Source organism: Mobula hypostoma, chromosome 16, assembly GCF_963921235.1.
Source record: "Mobula hypostoma chromosome 16, sMobHyp1.1, whole genome shotgun sequence".
Taxonomy (NCBI): domain Eukaryota; kingdom Metazoa; phylum Chordata; class Chondrichthyes; order Myliobatiformes; family Myliobatidae; genus Mobula; species Mobula hypostoma.
The window spans coordinates 6,160,887-6,178,660 of NC_086112.1; the positions used below are offsets into that span (position 1 = coordinate 6,160,887).

At 42.0% G+C, this 17,774-nt stretch overlaps 1 protein-coding gene across 1 annotated transcript in view; it reads right to left on the reverse strand.

Moving 5' to 3' along the window:
• Positions 1-17,774, reverse strand: part of adgrv1 (adhesion G protein-coupled receptor V1) — a 514,329-nt gene that overhangs the window by 289,883 nt on the left and 206,672 nt on the right. The window contains exons 45-50 of the mRNA XM_063069242.1: positions 16,493-16,729; positions 16,077-16,351; positions 12,227-12,337; positions 8,686-8,926; positions 4,300-4,419; positions 2,711-2,933 (exon numbers count right to left, since the gene is read on the reverse strand). Coding sequence (XP_062925312.1) covers positions 2,711-2,933; positions 4,300-4,419; positions 8,686-8,926; positions 12,227-12,337; positions 16,077-16,351; positions 16,493-16,729 — 1,207 coding nt within the window. The remainder of the gene's footprint in view (positions 1-2,710; positions 2,934-4,299; positions 4,420-8,685; positions 8,927-12,226; positions 12,338-16,076; positions 16,352-16,492; positions 16,730-17,774) is intronic.

Consider the following 17,774-nt stretch of genomic DNA (forward strand, 5'->3'; position numbering starts at 1 on the left):
AATCAACTTTGGAAAAAATTAACTTACCGGCTAAACATGTCGAAAAGCCCAGGGACCACATAGCGATCGGGGCTGGGTGGCCTCATTAAGGTGTCAGTAATCACCACATGTGCGGCAACCACTATCGGACTTGGAGACCACGTGGAGGGGTGAAGCCCAGGGGCTATTCAACTGGCATACAATGCCAAGTCTTTCCACGTTGGCAGACTCAGCCTTCATGGTTGCCAGCTTTTCTGAGTCCAGTCAATGGGCGTGGGCATGCACTGTTCAGCCAGTGGCAGAAATATGGTGTTCAGCCCCTTGTTTTGTGACTGTAGTGGAGAATGTGGGCTCAGTGAGGTTTGGGAATTCGCCCAGCAGCCGAATAAACTCACACGCGGTGGCGTTGTGGAGAACTTACTGCAGGAGCAAGGTAGCAACCCAAAATCCATGACATCCGCAAGCCAGCAGTTCGTAAGATCGACTAATAGTCATGCACACAGGAAAGTTGTGCCAAGCAGAGATCTAGCCACTTTATCCAGGACCAAGTCCCATGTGTAACAAGCAGAGTGTCACCCTTCACATCTAGCTCCTGCGGCCATTTTCGGCCTCCAGTGAGGTTTTGTCACTGTTTGCCTTCTCATCAATAGGCGATACTGGCAACACACTCCACTTGCCACCCATGTCACACAGGAAGCATTGCCCTGAAAGGGTGTCCGTAATGAACAGTGGACAACGTTGGCAGCTGGGACCCAGGGTGTTCACAGACCTCTGATGTCCTGGTGCACTGGCACTGTTGAAGCTACAAGGCGGTTGGCACTTCCTAGCATTTTTACCAAAGCGAATGTGGTAAAAAAAAACAGAGCCAGCGTCATCTGTTTGGCAGCCACTGGGACCTTGCTGACTGGGCTTATTGAGGTAGAGAAAGGAGGAAGAATGATGCACTGCTGCCTAGCTGAGTGTAAACTGCCAGCCTTTTTAGCAAGCTCCCTATAGTCCTTCACAGGTGCATTAACAAGGGCTATGTGAACTTGATCAGGCACTTGCTGCATGAAGAGTTCTTTAGAAATATAACAAGGGTGGTGATTTCCCAGGAGAGACAGCACGTGGTCCATTAGCTCCGACAGCTTAGCATACCGAGGCCAGGCAAGGAGAACTACTGTTTGGTACACTCAGACTCTAATAGTCCAAAAGTCTGTAAAAGGTGAGTTTTTGATGATTGGTATTTATCACGTTCAGGTGGGTGTTCTAGTAGACTCACTACTCTTGCAGCTGTGGAACTGCTGAGCGATGCTATCATGTAGAAATACTTGGTGTTGTCAGTGGAGATTTCTCGAAGCCCAAATTGAGCCTCAGCTTGTACAAACCAAGCAATGGCACTTTGCTCCCAAAACTCAGGAAATCTCAAAGTGACTGCGCTGACCGACACGTTCAATAACTCTGGAATCGTTCCAGAGTTTTGGGGTCCTGATGCGGCCTTCTATATATTGGTGAGACCCGACGCAGACTGGGAGACCGCTTTGCTGAACACCTACGCTCTGTCCTCCAGAGAAAGCAGGCCACAGTGGCCACAGATTTTAATTCCATGTCCCATTCCCATTCTGATATGTCTATCCATGGCCTCCTCTACTGTCAAGATGAAGCCACACTCAGGCTGGAGGAACAACACCTTATATTCCGTCTGGGTAGCCTCCAACCTGATGGCATGAACATTGACTTCTGTAACTTCCGTTAATTCCCCACCTCCCCTTCGTACCCCATCCATTATTTATTTATTTATTTTTCTCTCTCCTTTTTCTCCCTCTGTCCCTCTCACTATACTCCTTGCCCATCCTCTAGGCTTCCCCCCTCCCCCTTTCTTTCTCCCTAGGCCTCCCGTCCCATGATCCTCTCATATCCCTTTTGCCAATCAACTGTCCAGCTCTTGGCTCCATCCCTCCCCCTCCTGTCTTCCCCTATCATTTCGGATCTCCCCCTTCCCCCTCCCACTTACAAATTTCTTACTATCTCTTCTTTCAGTTAGTCCTGACGAAGGGTCTCGGCCTGAAACGTCGACTGTACCTCTTCCTATAAATGCTGCCTGGCCTGCTGCATTCACCAGCAACTTTTATGTGTGTTGCTTGAAATTCCAGCATCTGCAGATTTCCTCGTGTTTTCCTCTTCAAGGCTCAATGTGTCGTGCATTCAGAGATGTTTCTCTGCACACCACCATTGTAACACACGGTTATTTGAGTAACTGTCACCTTTCTGTCTGCTTCAACCAGTCTAGCCATTTTCTTCCGACCTTGTAGTGAAAAGGACTAAATCACTAAATTGTTAAATATCCATTTGAGATTCTTTATGCTCCTTTTCTAGAGGTTAAGCGTTTGAGTTGAGGGAAGGAATTGTTATTCCCCTGACATGTCACATGTAGAACAGCCCGTATAATCCTCCACTGTTACGCTTTATTGTGGCGTGTTTGCAAATTCTTGGTTACAAATCACCAAGGTATCAACAGAAGACACAACCAAACATTTGGTTTGATTGAAGGGTTTGGCATTGTTTAGTTGAAGTCCTGTTGAAGGGTCTCAGCCAGAAATGTCAACTGTTTATTCCTCTCTGTAGACGCTGCCTGACCTGCTCAGTTACTCCAGCATTTTGTGTGTGTTACGCCAGACACTTTTCTCTGTCTGGGGAAGAAATGTATTCTTCTCAGATGCAATACATAAAACAGCAGCTCAAAAGTTCTTACCCTGGAATGAAATCCGATTCGTTAGAAACAGAAGCCAGCTCATAGATCCAGGAATCAAAATTGCCCACTGAAGCAATGAGGGCTCTAGTTCCATTATGGGAAGGGGCAGTGACAGACACCATGTGATCTGATGGTGGGAGCTTCAGTGCCAATACAAAATGGCCGCTCCTCATGTCCCATGTGTAGAGATTTGACTTGTCTCCACCATTCAACAGGAGATGAACTGGAAGAAAATCAACAAAGAATATTTGCAAATTATAATCTGCTAATCAGAAATCAATCATAAAGTATTACTACACACTCACTGGCCACTTCATTTGCTACACCTGTTCACCTGCTCATTAATACAAATATCTAAACATCTAATCATGTGGCAGCAATTCAATGCATAAAAGCATGCAGACATGTTGAAGAGATTCAGTTGTTGTTCAGATCAAACATCAGAATGGGGAAAGAAATGTGATCTAAGTGACTTTAACGGTGGTATGGTTGTTGGTGCCAGATGGGATGGTTTGAGTATCTCAGAAACGGCTGATCTCCTGGGATTTTCATCTAGAAAAGTCTCTAAAGTTTATATAGAATGATGCAAGAAACAAAGAACTGCCAGTGAGCAGCAGTTTTGTGGGTGAAAATGTGTTGTTCATGAGAGAGGAGAGAGAATAGCCAGACTGGTTCAAACAGACAGAAAGATGAGAGTAACCCAAGTAAACACGTATTATAACAGTGGTGTGCAGAAGAGCATCTCTGAATGCACAACATGTTAAACCTTAAAGTGGATGGGCTACAGCAGAAGAAGACTACACCAAGTTCCACTCCTGTAGCTAATGAAATGGCCACTGAGTGTATATTTGTTGAAGAAGTGAAACCATTTCATTTTCACTCCTAACTGTTTCTGGCATCTCCAAGCCTAAACGTTGAAACAATGATGAGCAAAACAGTTCTAAATTGTCTTACCACTTATTTCTTGCTAACTATCAATGACAAAAATCGCTGCTTTCTGAACATAAACACACACAACTGTTCCTCTTTAAAAATTGTTTGCTCTGAGCATAGCATAGTGTCTAAAGACAACACAAGTGCACACAACTGCTGCTACTTAGAAACTCTGACAAGAGAGAAATTCTGCAGATGCTGGAAATCCAAGCAACACTCACAAAATTCTGCAGGAACTCAACAGGCCAGGCAGCATCTGTGGAAAAGAGTATAGTTAATTGGTCATTGTAAATCGTGCCATGATTAGGCTAGGGTTAAATGAGGGGATTGCCAGGGGCGTAGCTTGAAGAGCTGATTCCATGCTGTATCTCAATAACTAAACAAGATAGTAGTAAACATACAGTAACACAAAAAAAAATAGTATCGCCCAAGTTGCTGAGCCCATGGAAATTGTCTGATTCTGGATGATGTGTCTGCTGATGTGAAGTGGCAGGAAGAGTAATTATCTTTGGAATTATTTCAAATCTGTAAAATATGAAGCTTCAATCAGTCATCAATGATACAAAGTTATTGTAAATTTTAAGATCTATCTTTCTGCCTATGCTAATTTTTCCATCAATGTTTCCACATTGATGAGTTCAGTTCCACGGTCTTACCCGTGCCAGGAGGTGCAAAGAGATCAATGCTTCTCACGGTATTGACAGGAATAGTCTGGACCACATTTAAAAAGGGCTGCTCTGCCCTCCAAACGTACACGTGACAGGAAGTGTGATTGCCTGTGAAGCAGAATAAATGTAAGCTTATTTAATGCCAATAAACTCTCATACCTAAAAAGACCCGCAAAGTATCGGGGAGAACTGTTTGATAATAACAATGCTCTTAGAGATCAGAAATAAGCTATTTCTAACACAATTCTAACACCATTGAGCACATTTACAAGGAGCACTGCCACAAGAAAGCAGCATCCATCTTCAAGGACCCCCACCATCCAGGCCATGCTCTCTTCTCACTGCTACCACCTGGCAGGGAGTACAGAAGCCCTAGATCCCACATCACTAGGTTCAGGAACAGCTGTTACCCTGACCCTTCTGGCTCCTGAACTGGCATGGATAACTTTACCCACCTCAACTTTGAACTGATTCCACAACCTACTGACTCATTTTCAAGGACACTACAACTAAATTTCTCATTTTTTTTTATTTGCTCGATTTGTCTTTGGTTGCCTTTGATATGTATGTTTTGTTTTGTAAATTTTATTCTATTTCTTTATTTTACTGTAAACGTTTGCAAGAAAATTAATCTCCAGGTAGTTTGGCCAACTTCAGCGCCGAGCCAGATTGAAAGGTTTGTGTGTCGGGGCCAGTTCAGCTCATTGCTCCGTGAGGTTGACTCGTCTCTGTGCCGAATTGAGTCTGTGACCTGCAACTAACGGTCTCCTGAACCAGCTGAGTGATAACTGGCATCGTGGCAATGGACTCACCTTCATGACCATCAGTTCTGCCTGTTACTTGCTTACTTTTATTGTTTGTATGATTTTCTTTCTAACATCAGGTGTTTTTTTAATGGGTTCTATAGTGTTTCTTTGTTTTGTGACTGAATGTTAAGGCTGTATATAGTATACATACCTTTGATAGCAAATGTACTCTCAATTTAGAATATATACATTAAGGGAAGTTTGGACGATTACACGGATGGGAGAGGTATGAAGGGCTGTGGTCAGGCAGCCGGTCAATGGAACTAGGCAGAATAAGTTTGGCATGGACTAGACGGGCCAAAGGGTTTGTTTCTTTGCTGTGCTCTGTGAATCTACTTTGATCATAAATTTTACTTTGACTTTGAAATTAATATCTAATGGGAAAAAGTGACAGCATTGACCAGGGAATTCTGCTGAACACACAATGAGATGTCTTCACATGTTCATGCTCTGTCATGAGTCACCCCTCTAATGCAGAGAAAATTTACTAAGATGTTGCTGGAACATGAAGACCTGAGTTATAGGCAAAGGTTAAATAGGCGAAGAGTTCATTCCCTGGAATGTAGAAGAATGAGGGGAGATTTAATAGAGATATACAAAATTATGAGGGGTGCAAACAGGCTTTTTCCACTGAGGTTGAGTGAGACTAGAAGGGTGAAAGGTGAAATGGTTAAGGGAAACATGAGGGGATCTTTTTCACTCAGAGGGTGGTGCGAGTGTGGGACAAGCTGCCAGTGAGTGATGAACGGGGGCTCAATTTCAACATTTTGGAGAAGTTTAGGTAAATAATGGATGGGAGGGGTTTGGTTGTCCATTTTCTCAGAGCAGGACAGTGGGACTAGGAAAGTAATAGTTTAGCATATGGAATGTGAAGGGCTTGTTTCTGTGCTGTAATGTTCTATCACTCTTTGTGTCTGGCACAAAATCTTGTTTTAGCTTTGTCAGCTCTACTGTGGTCCACTAGACTGGATGAACAATTTTCTTATCCCCACACCAAAATGTGTGTAGTTCAGATCAGTAAGTGCGGCAATTTTCTTCTTTCAAGAACACCTGTCAACCAATGACACTTTAATAACAACCTCACTGTGAACCACCTTGGTACAATTACAAGATCTCTGCTTCTGTGCTGCAACTCCTATGTGAAATGTGAACCAGTCTTCAGGAAATAAAAGCTGTTCCTGAATTGAGCAGTAGTTAACAACAATAGCGTTATCCGTCATTAAGGACCCCCATCCCCCAGGACATGCTCTCTTCTCATTACTACCATCAGGGAAGAGGTACAGGAGCCTGAAGACACACACTCAATGCTTCAGGAACAGCTTCTTCCCCTCCACCATCAGATTTTTGAATCATAGAACATAGAAATTTACAGCACATTACAGGTCCTTCAGCCCACAATGTTGTGCCAACTATGTAACCTATTCTCGAAACTGCCTAGAATTTCCCTACCGCATAGCCCTCTATTTTACCAAGTTCTATGTACCTATCAGAGTTTCTTAAAAGACCCTATTGTATTGGCCTCTACCACCTTTGCTGGCAGTGCATTCCACAAACCCACTACTCTCTTGTGTGAAAAACTTACCTCTGACATCCCCCCATAACTACTTCCAGACACCTTAAAACTATGCACCCTTGTGTTAACCATTTCAGCCCTGGGAAAAAGCCTCTGGCTATCCACACAATCAATCATCTTATACACCTCTATCAGGTCACCTCTCATCCTCCGTCGCTCCAAGGAGAAAAAGCCAAGTTCACTCAACCTATTCTCATAAGATATGCTCCCCAATCCAGGCAACATCCTTGTATCCATGAATGGACAATGAACCCACATACACTACTTTTTTTTTCATTTTTTCTATTTCTGGTACTATTTATTTAATTTTATTTTATGTATACATATATTTCTTATTGTAATTTATAGCTGTTTTATTATTATGTACTGCAGTGTACCGCTGGTGAAAAATAACAAACTTCATGACATATGCCAGTGATATTAAACCTGATCCTGTTTCTGAATGTTGGATAACAAAACACTACATTGGGAGAGGAATTATTACTAGCAGGTAATTCCTTGGAAACAATGTGTGTGTTTGAATAGGAAGGTCAGATATGGTCGGAGATTTAAACCGTAGCCAGACAGATTTATCACAAATCCAAATCCAAGCTTGTGGAATGTGCTGACAAAGCCATGACTGGAGTGCTGTGTGTAATTCTGACACAATACTGCAGCAAGTATGTCCAGAAGTGATTGCAATTGTTTACCCTGCAGAGAATGCCCATGGTGGACATGCTCCAAAGGTAGGCATTTCTTCAAAATATTTAAATTGATTACCCAGTAGCCTGGTTCTGATTCTGTGCTAATGCAGGAGACAGTTAATTAATGTCTTCCGCGATCTCACACTGAAGTTTTCAATGATCACCAATTCATACGAACATTCACTTATTATCTTCCCATACGTAGTTTCAATAAGAACACAAGACAAAGGAGTAGAATTAGAGTATTCGGCCCATCGTATCTGTTTCACCATTCAAACAGAATCGGTGTGTCCCACACTCAATGATTAGTAAACGAGCCTTAAGACATTAGTTGAATTTAAGTTATAGACCATAAGACATAGGAATAGAATTAGGCCATTTGGGCCATCAATTCTGCTCGGCCACAACTAATTTATTTTCCCTCTCAACCCCATTCTCCCACCTTCTCCCTATAAACATTGACACCCTGACTATTCAAAAGCTTATCAAACTCCGCGTTAAATATCCCCAATGACTTGACCTCCATGGCTGTCTGTGGCAATAAAGTCCACAAATTCACTACCCTCTAACTGCAGGAATTCCTCCTCATTTCTTTTCTAAAGGTTTATCCCTCTATTCTGAGGCTGTGCTCTCTGGTCCTAGACTCTCCTACTATAGGATACATCCTCTCCATATGCACATGCATTCTGTCTAGGTCTTTCAATTGGTTTCAATGAGATTTTCCTTCATTCTTCTAAACTCTAGTGAGTACAGGCCCAGTACCACCAAACGCTCCTCATACATTAACCCTTTAATTCCTGGAATAATTCTAATTAACTTCCTCTTGACCTTCTCCAACGTCAGCACATCCTTTCTTAGATATGGAGCCCAAAACTGCTCACAGTAATCCAAATGTAGGCTAACCAATGTCTTATAAAGACTCAGTATGATATCCTTGCTTTTATATTCTTGTCTTCTTGAACTAAATAATCAGCTTATAACTTTATTAAAAATAGTCCTATTTCCTGAAGACTGGTCATATTTCAATTAATCCATAAATATGATATTCATAATTCCATAACACCAGGATAATCCCTAACATACATTCCCACAGCTTCATTGAACAGCAATAGCACAGAACATTCTCAATGCATAATTATTCCACAAGAACTTTTGTGCTAATTAAATTCCATTTAAAAATATCCATCTAAAAATTATTAATAAGATTAATAATGTTTAATTAACAAAGGGTTCCAATACAAAATAATCAAAACTGGTAGAAACCTGATTATTTATTGAAAATAAGATGATCAAGTAATTATGGAGGTGTTACCAAAGGCAAGGTAGGTGTCACCCTCAGCAGTCACGCTACTGACGTACGTCCCTCCAGAGACAGATAAGTTCTGGAGCTGGCCAAACTGATCGTCACTCCACTGAAAGAGGGCGGATGCTCTGTTGAACTGGGAAACAGCCAGGTACAGTAGATTTCCTTGTTTAAACAGAGCCAGGCCAGTAGCACTACGGGTCGGTAGGTTTTGATGAAAAATAAATGAATTCCCATTCCATCGATAGATCTGTGAGCATATTAATTGAAACATTATTTATTTCAGAATATAGAACGGTGAGATAGAGATATAAATTTGATTTTATTTCACTTTGTTCTCAGGCATAAAAATACATAACAGCACAGAAATAAACAGTTAAGAGTAATTTTTATTTTTATCTTTATTTTAGAGATACAGCACAGAACAGGCCCTTCTGGCCCAACGAACTGCTCAATCAATTTCAAACCGAATCCATCAGTAAGCTGAAGGGTAAACTGTCCAGGTTGGGTCTGAACACTTCTCTCTGTAAATGGACTTTTTGACAAAAAGGCCACATTCAGTCCCTGGTCTCAGAAACAGCTTCTTCCCCCAGGCCGTAAGATTACTGAACTCCCAGCCACCACCCAGGTCTCACCCAGGCATGAAGCGCCAGTGGTGTTATACTCTTTACCGACTCCAGCTCCATCACACTGAGCACCGACACTCCCCAGGGTTACATTCTCAGCCCGCTGATGTTCACGCTGCTGACACGCGACTGCATTGCTAAATCCAGTTCAAACTGAATCATCAAGCTCGCTGATAACACAACAGTGCTTGGCCTCGTCAACACTGACGACGAGATGGTGTGCAGAGAGAAGTTCAAGCAGCTGGTAGAAAAGTGCGAGCACAAGAGCCAGAGTCTCAGTGTGGGCAAGACCAAAGAGACGACTGTGGAGTTTGGGAAGCTGCATGCTGATCACTCATTGCACACGCACGGCACCTCCACGGGGAGAATTCGGAGCGCCAAGTTTCAGGGATATGACAGACGATCTCCCCTGGTCCCTCAATACCACGTCTTTGGTCATTTGCTGACGAGATTGAGGTGAGTGAGGCTCCACCTCTCCCCATTTTAGCCAATCTTTACAGCAGCACCATCAAGTGTGTCCTGACCAGCTACATCGCTGTCTGGTATGGGAATTACGAGGCATCTGGCCGCAAGTCCCTACAAAGGATTGCGATGACTGCTGCCCAAAGAAGGCATGGCAGCACCTCTACTTAGAAGTTTGTATAAATTCGGCACATCACCAAAGACTTTGACAAATATCTACAGCTGCACAATGGAGAGAATCCTATCACAAGCTGGAATGGAAACACCAATGCCCAGGAAGGGAAAAGGCTACAGAAAGTGGTGAACACAGCCCAGCCCATCACAGGCAAAGCTCTCCCCATCACTGAGCACATCTACACGGAGCGCTGCCACAAGAAAGTAGCGTCCATCATCAAAGACCCCCTCCATCCGGGCCGTTCTCTCTTCTCACTACTACCATCAGGCAGAAGATACAGAAGCCTTAGGTCCCACCCCACCAGGTTCAGGAACAGTTATTACCCTTCAACCATCAGGCTCCTGAACCAGCATAGATAACTTCACTCACCTCACTCTGAACCGATTCCACAACCTACAGACTCACTTTCAAGGACTCCTTACATCTCATATTCTCAGGATCTTTTTGCACAATTTGTCTTCCTTTGCACATCAATTGTTCGTTAGTATTTGTTTATGTATAGTTTTTTTTTTGCAAATTCTATTGTATTTCTTTATTTTCCTGTAAATGGTTGCAAGAGAATGAATCTCAAGGTATATAGTAACAGATGCACACTTTGATAATAAATTTACTCTGAACTTTGACATGGCTGCACTGTATGACCACTTACTTCCATGAATGCAGCATTAACTACACCATAAAAATTGCGGTTCCAGACAATAGCCAGCCCAACAGACTTCTATAAACAACCATTCTGGGTGGAACACTGGGCCACAGAGGTTTGTAAACTCGACCAGCTACATCCTGGACACAATCTTCCCCACTACTGAGGGCATCTTTAAGTGGTGGTGCTTCAAGAAGGTGGTATCCATCATGAAGGGTTGTCACCACGAGGGCATGCTCCCTTCGCATTACTACCTTCAGGGAGGAAGGACAGTAGCCTGAAGACCCACATTCAACATCTTAGGAACAGCTTCTTCTCCTTGGCCATCACATTTCTGAATGATCCAGGACACAACCTTACGATTCCTTCTTTGCGCCATCTATTTGCCTTGCTGTCTATCTACTTACTGCAACTTCAAGATTCGAGATTGTCCAATGCCATTGCCAATTCACAATTATACTAACATAGATTTCAAAATTATACCAGCATAATTTCAAAATTAGATTAACAATTTTAAAATTATATTAACATTATACAAACTTCTACCTGCGCGACAACAAAGGCTAAATGCGCGGGATCATTTCAGTTATTGCGTGGCCGTGCACCCGTGCAGCATAGAGGGAACAGTGGTGGTGAATGTGTTTGATTTCAACAGTTCAGGGAAGTTTGGATAAGAACATGGGTGGGAGGGGTATGGTCTGAGTGCAGGTGATTGGGACTAGGCGGAATAATAGTTCAGCATGGACTGGATGGGCTGAAGAGCCTGTTTCTGTCCTGTAGTGTTCTATGACTCCAAGACATTCTGGTATAATAGGCATAATGAAGGTGAAAATTTGATTAATTCAATACTATTTGAATACTATTCGGCGCAGCCGCTCTGAATTCATATCGTATTTGTGAAGTAGGATGCCGTGCACAATCCTGATTTGATGGAGACAGCTGTGAGAAGCACAGAGGAACATCTGGAGAAATTTCTGAAATGCCCGCTTCGCTGCTGCTGCTACTGTGTGATCGAGAATCTCCGGAGACGAAGGCCCCAAATCCTCGGCTTTGCCTATTGCCTGTTGCCGGGGCTGGGGTCGAAGCGCTCGGCAGAGATGGTGCTCGGTGCTCGGTGTCGGAGAGCTGGTCGGAGGCTTGAAGTTTTCAGATGGACTCGGAGTCGGACTGTAGTCGGATGCTTCCAGGATGCTGCATTGGCAAGTTTGTGGTGCTGGAAGCTCATGGCAGGAAGAGTTTTCTTCCTTCAACCGTCTGCGTGAGATGTTGGGACTTTCGAGAGACTTTGAGACATTTTTTACCGTGCCCATGGTCTGTTCTTCTATCAAATTACTGTATTGCTCGCACTGTTGTAACTATATGTTATAATTATGTGGTTTTTGTCAGTTTTTTAGTCTTGGTTTGTCTTGTGTTTCTGTGATATCATTCTGGAGGAACAAACTGTATCATTTCTTAATGCATGCATTACTAAATGACAATAAAAGAGGACTGCTTGTCCTCATAATCTAATCTAAACTATTTACTAGCATTGAATTAACTATTTCAGAGAGATAAGAGTTCTACTTAATTATTGTTTTTTAACTTTAGAAATAATATGTTGAAATTAACATCACAATTTCAAATTAGTGTAACCTCAAAATTAACCTTTGAGTTACTGTCAAGAGCATCCACTTGACTGCTGATGATCAAATAATCTTCGTTTTCCTGTGTGAAGTGTTTTACATCACTGCTCTCTGGGACAATCAAAGATTGAATCTGTGGAGAAAAATTAAAGCAAGACAGGGATCACACATTAAAATTCTAACAAAAAAAGCTTATATCTATTTGATTTAACATTTGAAGACGTCACATCATCAGAATAATAACATGTATATTGATAACATATATTAGGCATCTTACTAATTGTGAGGATACAAGGCAGTAGTTTGGGAAAAAACACAAAACAATTGGGAAGATTGTTGTGTATTTAATATTTCAGTAATGTAGTTGAATAGGTCAAGTTTAATTGTCATCCAACCATACATAAATGCAGCCAAATGAAACGACATTACTCTGAAGTCAAGGTGCAAAATACGTTACCAACAATCATACTCAGCACGAGGCACATACAGCACATACATTTGATAGCATTTGAGTAAGCATTGATTATCTGATTAAATAATTCATTATAGGTTATATGCAGAAATAAGTGAATCGTATACGTCATGATGCTACCACGTGATATGTGTGCGTCTCGCTAAAGTAAAGAACAAAGACCCATTCTTTTCGGCTCTCATCTTTTTCTTGCAATTTGTTTTTCATGTGTTGGACTTACAAAACTAACAAAAATAAAATCTCATTTTATGATCTTAGAAATTATTAACTCTATCGTTTGTCTGTAAAAACTCAAAGGTTCACCCCGGATAGACCTGACGAGGATCTATTTCTTTGTAGCGCAGCAGTGTAGCAGTTAGTGCAAAACTTTCTAGCCACCGCTGTCTGTAAGGAGTTTGTACATTCTCCCTGTGATTGCATGGGTTTCCTCCCATATTCTAAAGACAGATGGGTTAGGGTAGTGATTTGTGGGCAGGTTATTGTTGGTGCCAGAAGTGTGGCAACACTTGTAGGTTGCTCAGCAGAATCCTCACTGATCTAATTTGACGCATTTCACTGCATGTTTTAATTGTACAGGTGACAAATAAAACTAATCATAACCTTTTTTTTTCTTTTAAGCACCTAAAACTTAAGTACAAGCATAAATACATAAACTTAAAGTTTATTGATTTTAAATCAGTCCCAAGCCAGAAAATGTATAGATACTTTCTTTGTAGTGCTCCAAAGAATGGTTTATACAGCTTGGTATTAATGTAATTGATGCTAATTCATCTTATTAGTTATATTCTTTTTATAAAGTATTAAACTTGTGATATATCCTCCACTTCTCTTCATGCAAGAAATTTTATATTTTTCACAGATATCATCCTCACTTGATTTCAGCAAATGTGATAAGAGTTAGGAAAGTTTTTTTTAAACAACACACAAAATGCCGGAGGCCAGGCAGCATCAATGGAAAAGAGTAAATGTCGACACTTCCGGCTGAACCCTTTCAATGGCACTGGAAAGAAAATGTTCTCCTCTTCAAAAACCTTCAAAACTATTCAAAAGCTGTCCTTTAACACATGTTAAAATTCTGGATATAATCCAATCCATGAAGGGTAAAGTCATCCCCACCACTGAGCACATCTACAAGGAGCATTGTCGCAGGAAAGCAGCATCTATTATCAAGGATCCTCATCACCCAGGACGTGCTCTCCTCTCACTGTTGCCATCAGGTAGGAGGTACAGGAGCCTCATGACTCACACCACTGGATTCAGGAACAGTTATTACCCCTCAACCATCAGGCTCTTGAACCAAAAAAGGATAACTTCACTCATCCCAACACTGAACTGTTCCCACAACCTATGGACTCACATTCAAGGATACTCCAACTCATGTTCTTGATACTTATTGCTTAGTTATTTATTATTATTCTGTTTTTTTTGTGTTTGCACAGTTTGTTGTCTTTTGCACATTGGTTGCTTCCTCTCTCCACACCTTCTTCTTCTGGTTTTTTTACCCCCTTCCCATAGCAGTTAGCATGATGCTATTACAGCTCAGAGCAGCTGCAAGGAATCTGTACATCCTCCCAGTGGAGTATGTGGGTTTTCGACAGGTGCTCCAGTTTCCTCCCACAGACCAAAGATGTACCTGTAGGTTTACTGGTCATTCTAAATTATCTTGTGATTAAGTTACGGTTAAATTGGGGGTTGCTAGGCAGCACGGCTTGAAGGGCTGGGAGGGCCTATTCCATGGTGTTTCTTCATAAGTAAACATGAATACATTGCTAGGCTTGATGAAGGATATAGGCCAAAAAAATTGAGGGTCTATTCATTTACACAGATGCTGCCTGACATGCTGAGTTCCTTCAGCATTTTGTGCGTGTTTCTCTGGATTTCCAGCATCTGCAAATTTCTTGTGCTAGCAATAAGGAAGCCTGGTAATCCTACAGCTGTTGAAGACCTGACTTCTCTGAGCTGATGCATGACAGCTGAATTGCTGAATCTTAACGTTAGCTGAAGTAGTGGTGTGGATACGCGAGTGGACTATGATGTTCTCCTAAGGGGTTGTCATTGGCCGGTCCTCAGGTGGCTGTGAAGGCCGATCTAAGATCCACATATTCTGCTGCAGTTTGGGGAAGAGTAATGTAGGAAAGCCAACTGCTCTATAGACCAAAAGCTTTTAGTCCTGAAGAAGGGTCTCAGCCAGAAACGTAGACATCTATTCAATTCCAAAGATGCTGCCTCACCTGCTGAGTTCCTCCACATTTTGTGCGTGTTGCTTTGGATTCCAGTGTCTGCAGAGTCGCTTGTGTGTATGAGCAAAAGTTTTGTTTGGCTAGCAGTAAATGTTGTTGGTTTTCTACAGGGCCAATCAAAGGAGTTATTGTCATCGGTGCATGAAGATAGTGCGCAGTCTAACAGCAAGTGATCATCCCACTCACTTTTCTTGTGATTGCAAGACCCTGTTGGACATTAGTGGTGTGGAATGTCGTAAGTCCAATTCATTGGCTTATTGGAAAGTGGTGGGAGAGCTGTATGGTCTCAGTCATAACGAGGCCTCAAGCTGGAGTGTCGCCTGTTTGCAGACACCTAGAGCGTGACGTCGGAGTCAGGTCCTCCACTAGAGAGACAGAGGCAGTGTGGTGCAGCATCCGTGCTTGTGTCAGTGCTGCCCCTATTGTTCCTCGGCAGATGACAAGCTGTATTGTGTTCGACTGCAGACTCCTGCAACATTCATGGATTCAGGGACTCGGACTATATATTTTTTTGCTTGACTGTATTTCACTGGTATCTTGTATGTTTACTCCTATCTTATAAGTGCTATGCGTGCCTTGTGCTCGGCATGTGTTTTGCACTTTGACCCCAGAGGAACACTGTTTCATAGCTGTACTCATGGGTATTCATGTATCGTTGAATGACAATTAACCTTAAACCTGATTTCAATATTAATCTGATGAGGTATGAAATACATGATTAATTAATCATAGTTCCTTAGATCTTTCCCTTGTCATAGATTCTGTTCTTTCAAAAACAACTCTTGCTGCAACACGTTCAACAATTCTAAGTGAAGAGGTTTACCCTTCAACCATCAGGCTCCAGAAACTTCACTCACCTCAACTCTGAACTGACTCCACAACCTACAGACTCACTTTCAAGGACTCTACTACTCGTGTTCTCAGTATTATTTATTCATACTTTTTTTTGTGTTTGCACAATTTGTCACCTTTTGCACATTGTTGGTTTGTTTGTCTTTGTAGTTCATTTTACTGATTCTATTTCTTTGTATCTACTGTGGATGCCCACAAGTTAGTGAATCTCAGTATAGTATATGATGACATATACGTACTTAAATAATACATTTACTTTGAGCTTTCAATTTAATAACTAAAAACAGGAAGCTGTATATAACTCATACCAACGTTAATTCAGTTTGCAATGTAAAGCTGTAAATGCTGTTATTGGACGCTTTCACTCCTGTTATTCCACTGTGAGTTATGATTATATAAGATACATCACTTTTAACAAAGGTCGTACATCCTGTGGGATTCTGTGCTTCGATGTTCTGTAAGAAAATGACATTATTAACTTCTGTTACTGTGATGAATCTGAAAAAAAAATTAAAAATTAAAAAACTTAGGACTTTCAAGAGACATCTAGGAAGGCACATGAATGTGGGGGAAATGGAAGGATCTGGACATTGTGTAGGCAGGGGGGAGTAGTTCAGCGAGCCATTTGATTACTAATTCAGTCGGGTTAGTACAATATTGTGAGCTGAAGAGCTTGTCCTGTGGTGAACTGTTCTACGTTCTACTTCCTATTTCAGTTTCCAAAAAATATCAATTATAATTCCAGACAAGCAATTCAGGGCATTTTGGATTTCTGTTACCTGCACTGAGACAAATACACCCCGCCATTGGTACAGGGTCGACACTGCACCTAACTCCCAGTCACTCCCATTTATTCGAAGAAAAATTCCAAACAGACTGTTGTTAAATGTCAGGAAACACCACCTTGATCCGAGTACTTCGGGGAAATTCTGCACTGTGGACAACACCAGAATATCACCCTCTGAAAAGATAAGAACATCGTGGATATTAATTAAACATTTTTCATAATTCATCAGAACTATCATTTATTGATTTACTTAGAGATACAGCACTGAACCCTTTGAGCCGCACCATCCAGGCAACTCACCAATTTAACACTAGCCTAATCACGGACAATTTACAATGATAAATTAACCTACTGGATTGTGGGAGGAAACCAGAGCACCCAGAAGAATCTCCCACGGTCATGGGGAGAACGTACAACCCTTTACAGACATCACCAGAAATGAACTCCAACCTCCGTCGCCCCGAGCTGTAATAGTGACGCACTAACTGTTATGCTACCGTGGCACTTATAAGAAGTTTGGATAAGTACATGGATGGGAAGGGTATGGAGGACTATGGTCCAGGTACCGGTTGATAGAGCAAAGCAGAATAACAGCTAGGCATGGATTAGATGGGCTGAAGGGCCTGTTTCTGCGCTGTAGTGCTCTATGACTTTGTATAACGTTGCTTCGAAAGTTTTAATGATTTACTTATCATTGACAAATTACATCTTACACAAAGATACATCTTACTAAAAAAGTCTTCAGGGCCTGCTTCAGATCTGTATAATTGCAGAACTGTGAAGGCCATTGAATTCAAGAACTCTTACAACCCACTCCTCAGAACAATTTAGATTATTCCTCTACACATCCCCACCCTTATCTGTGGCTTAATTGCACTTTTCTCCAGGGACTGAACCCTGAGAAACTCTGCAGGCCTCACCACCATGACCATTGTTTCATGTTCCCTGTATCCCCACACCCAACCCCAGCTCTCAGCTTGGGGCTCTGATATCGTTGTACCATTGGATGATATGCAGTCCAAAAAAAGGTACGAGTAATTGTCTTGGATATCTGTATTGTGATCACAAGGCCCTATTGGACATCAGCAACATAGAACACTGTGAGTCAGGTTCACCGGTTCATCGGTGAGACTGACGGCGGGAGAGCTACATTGCTTTGGTTGTGGCGAGGTCTGGGCCTCGGCCATGGGATTGCCTGTTGCTGTTATCCAAGGGAGGA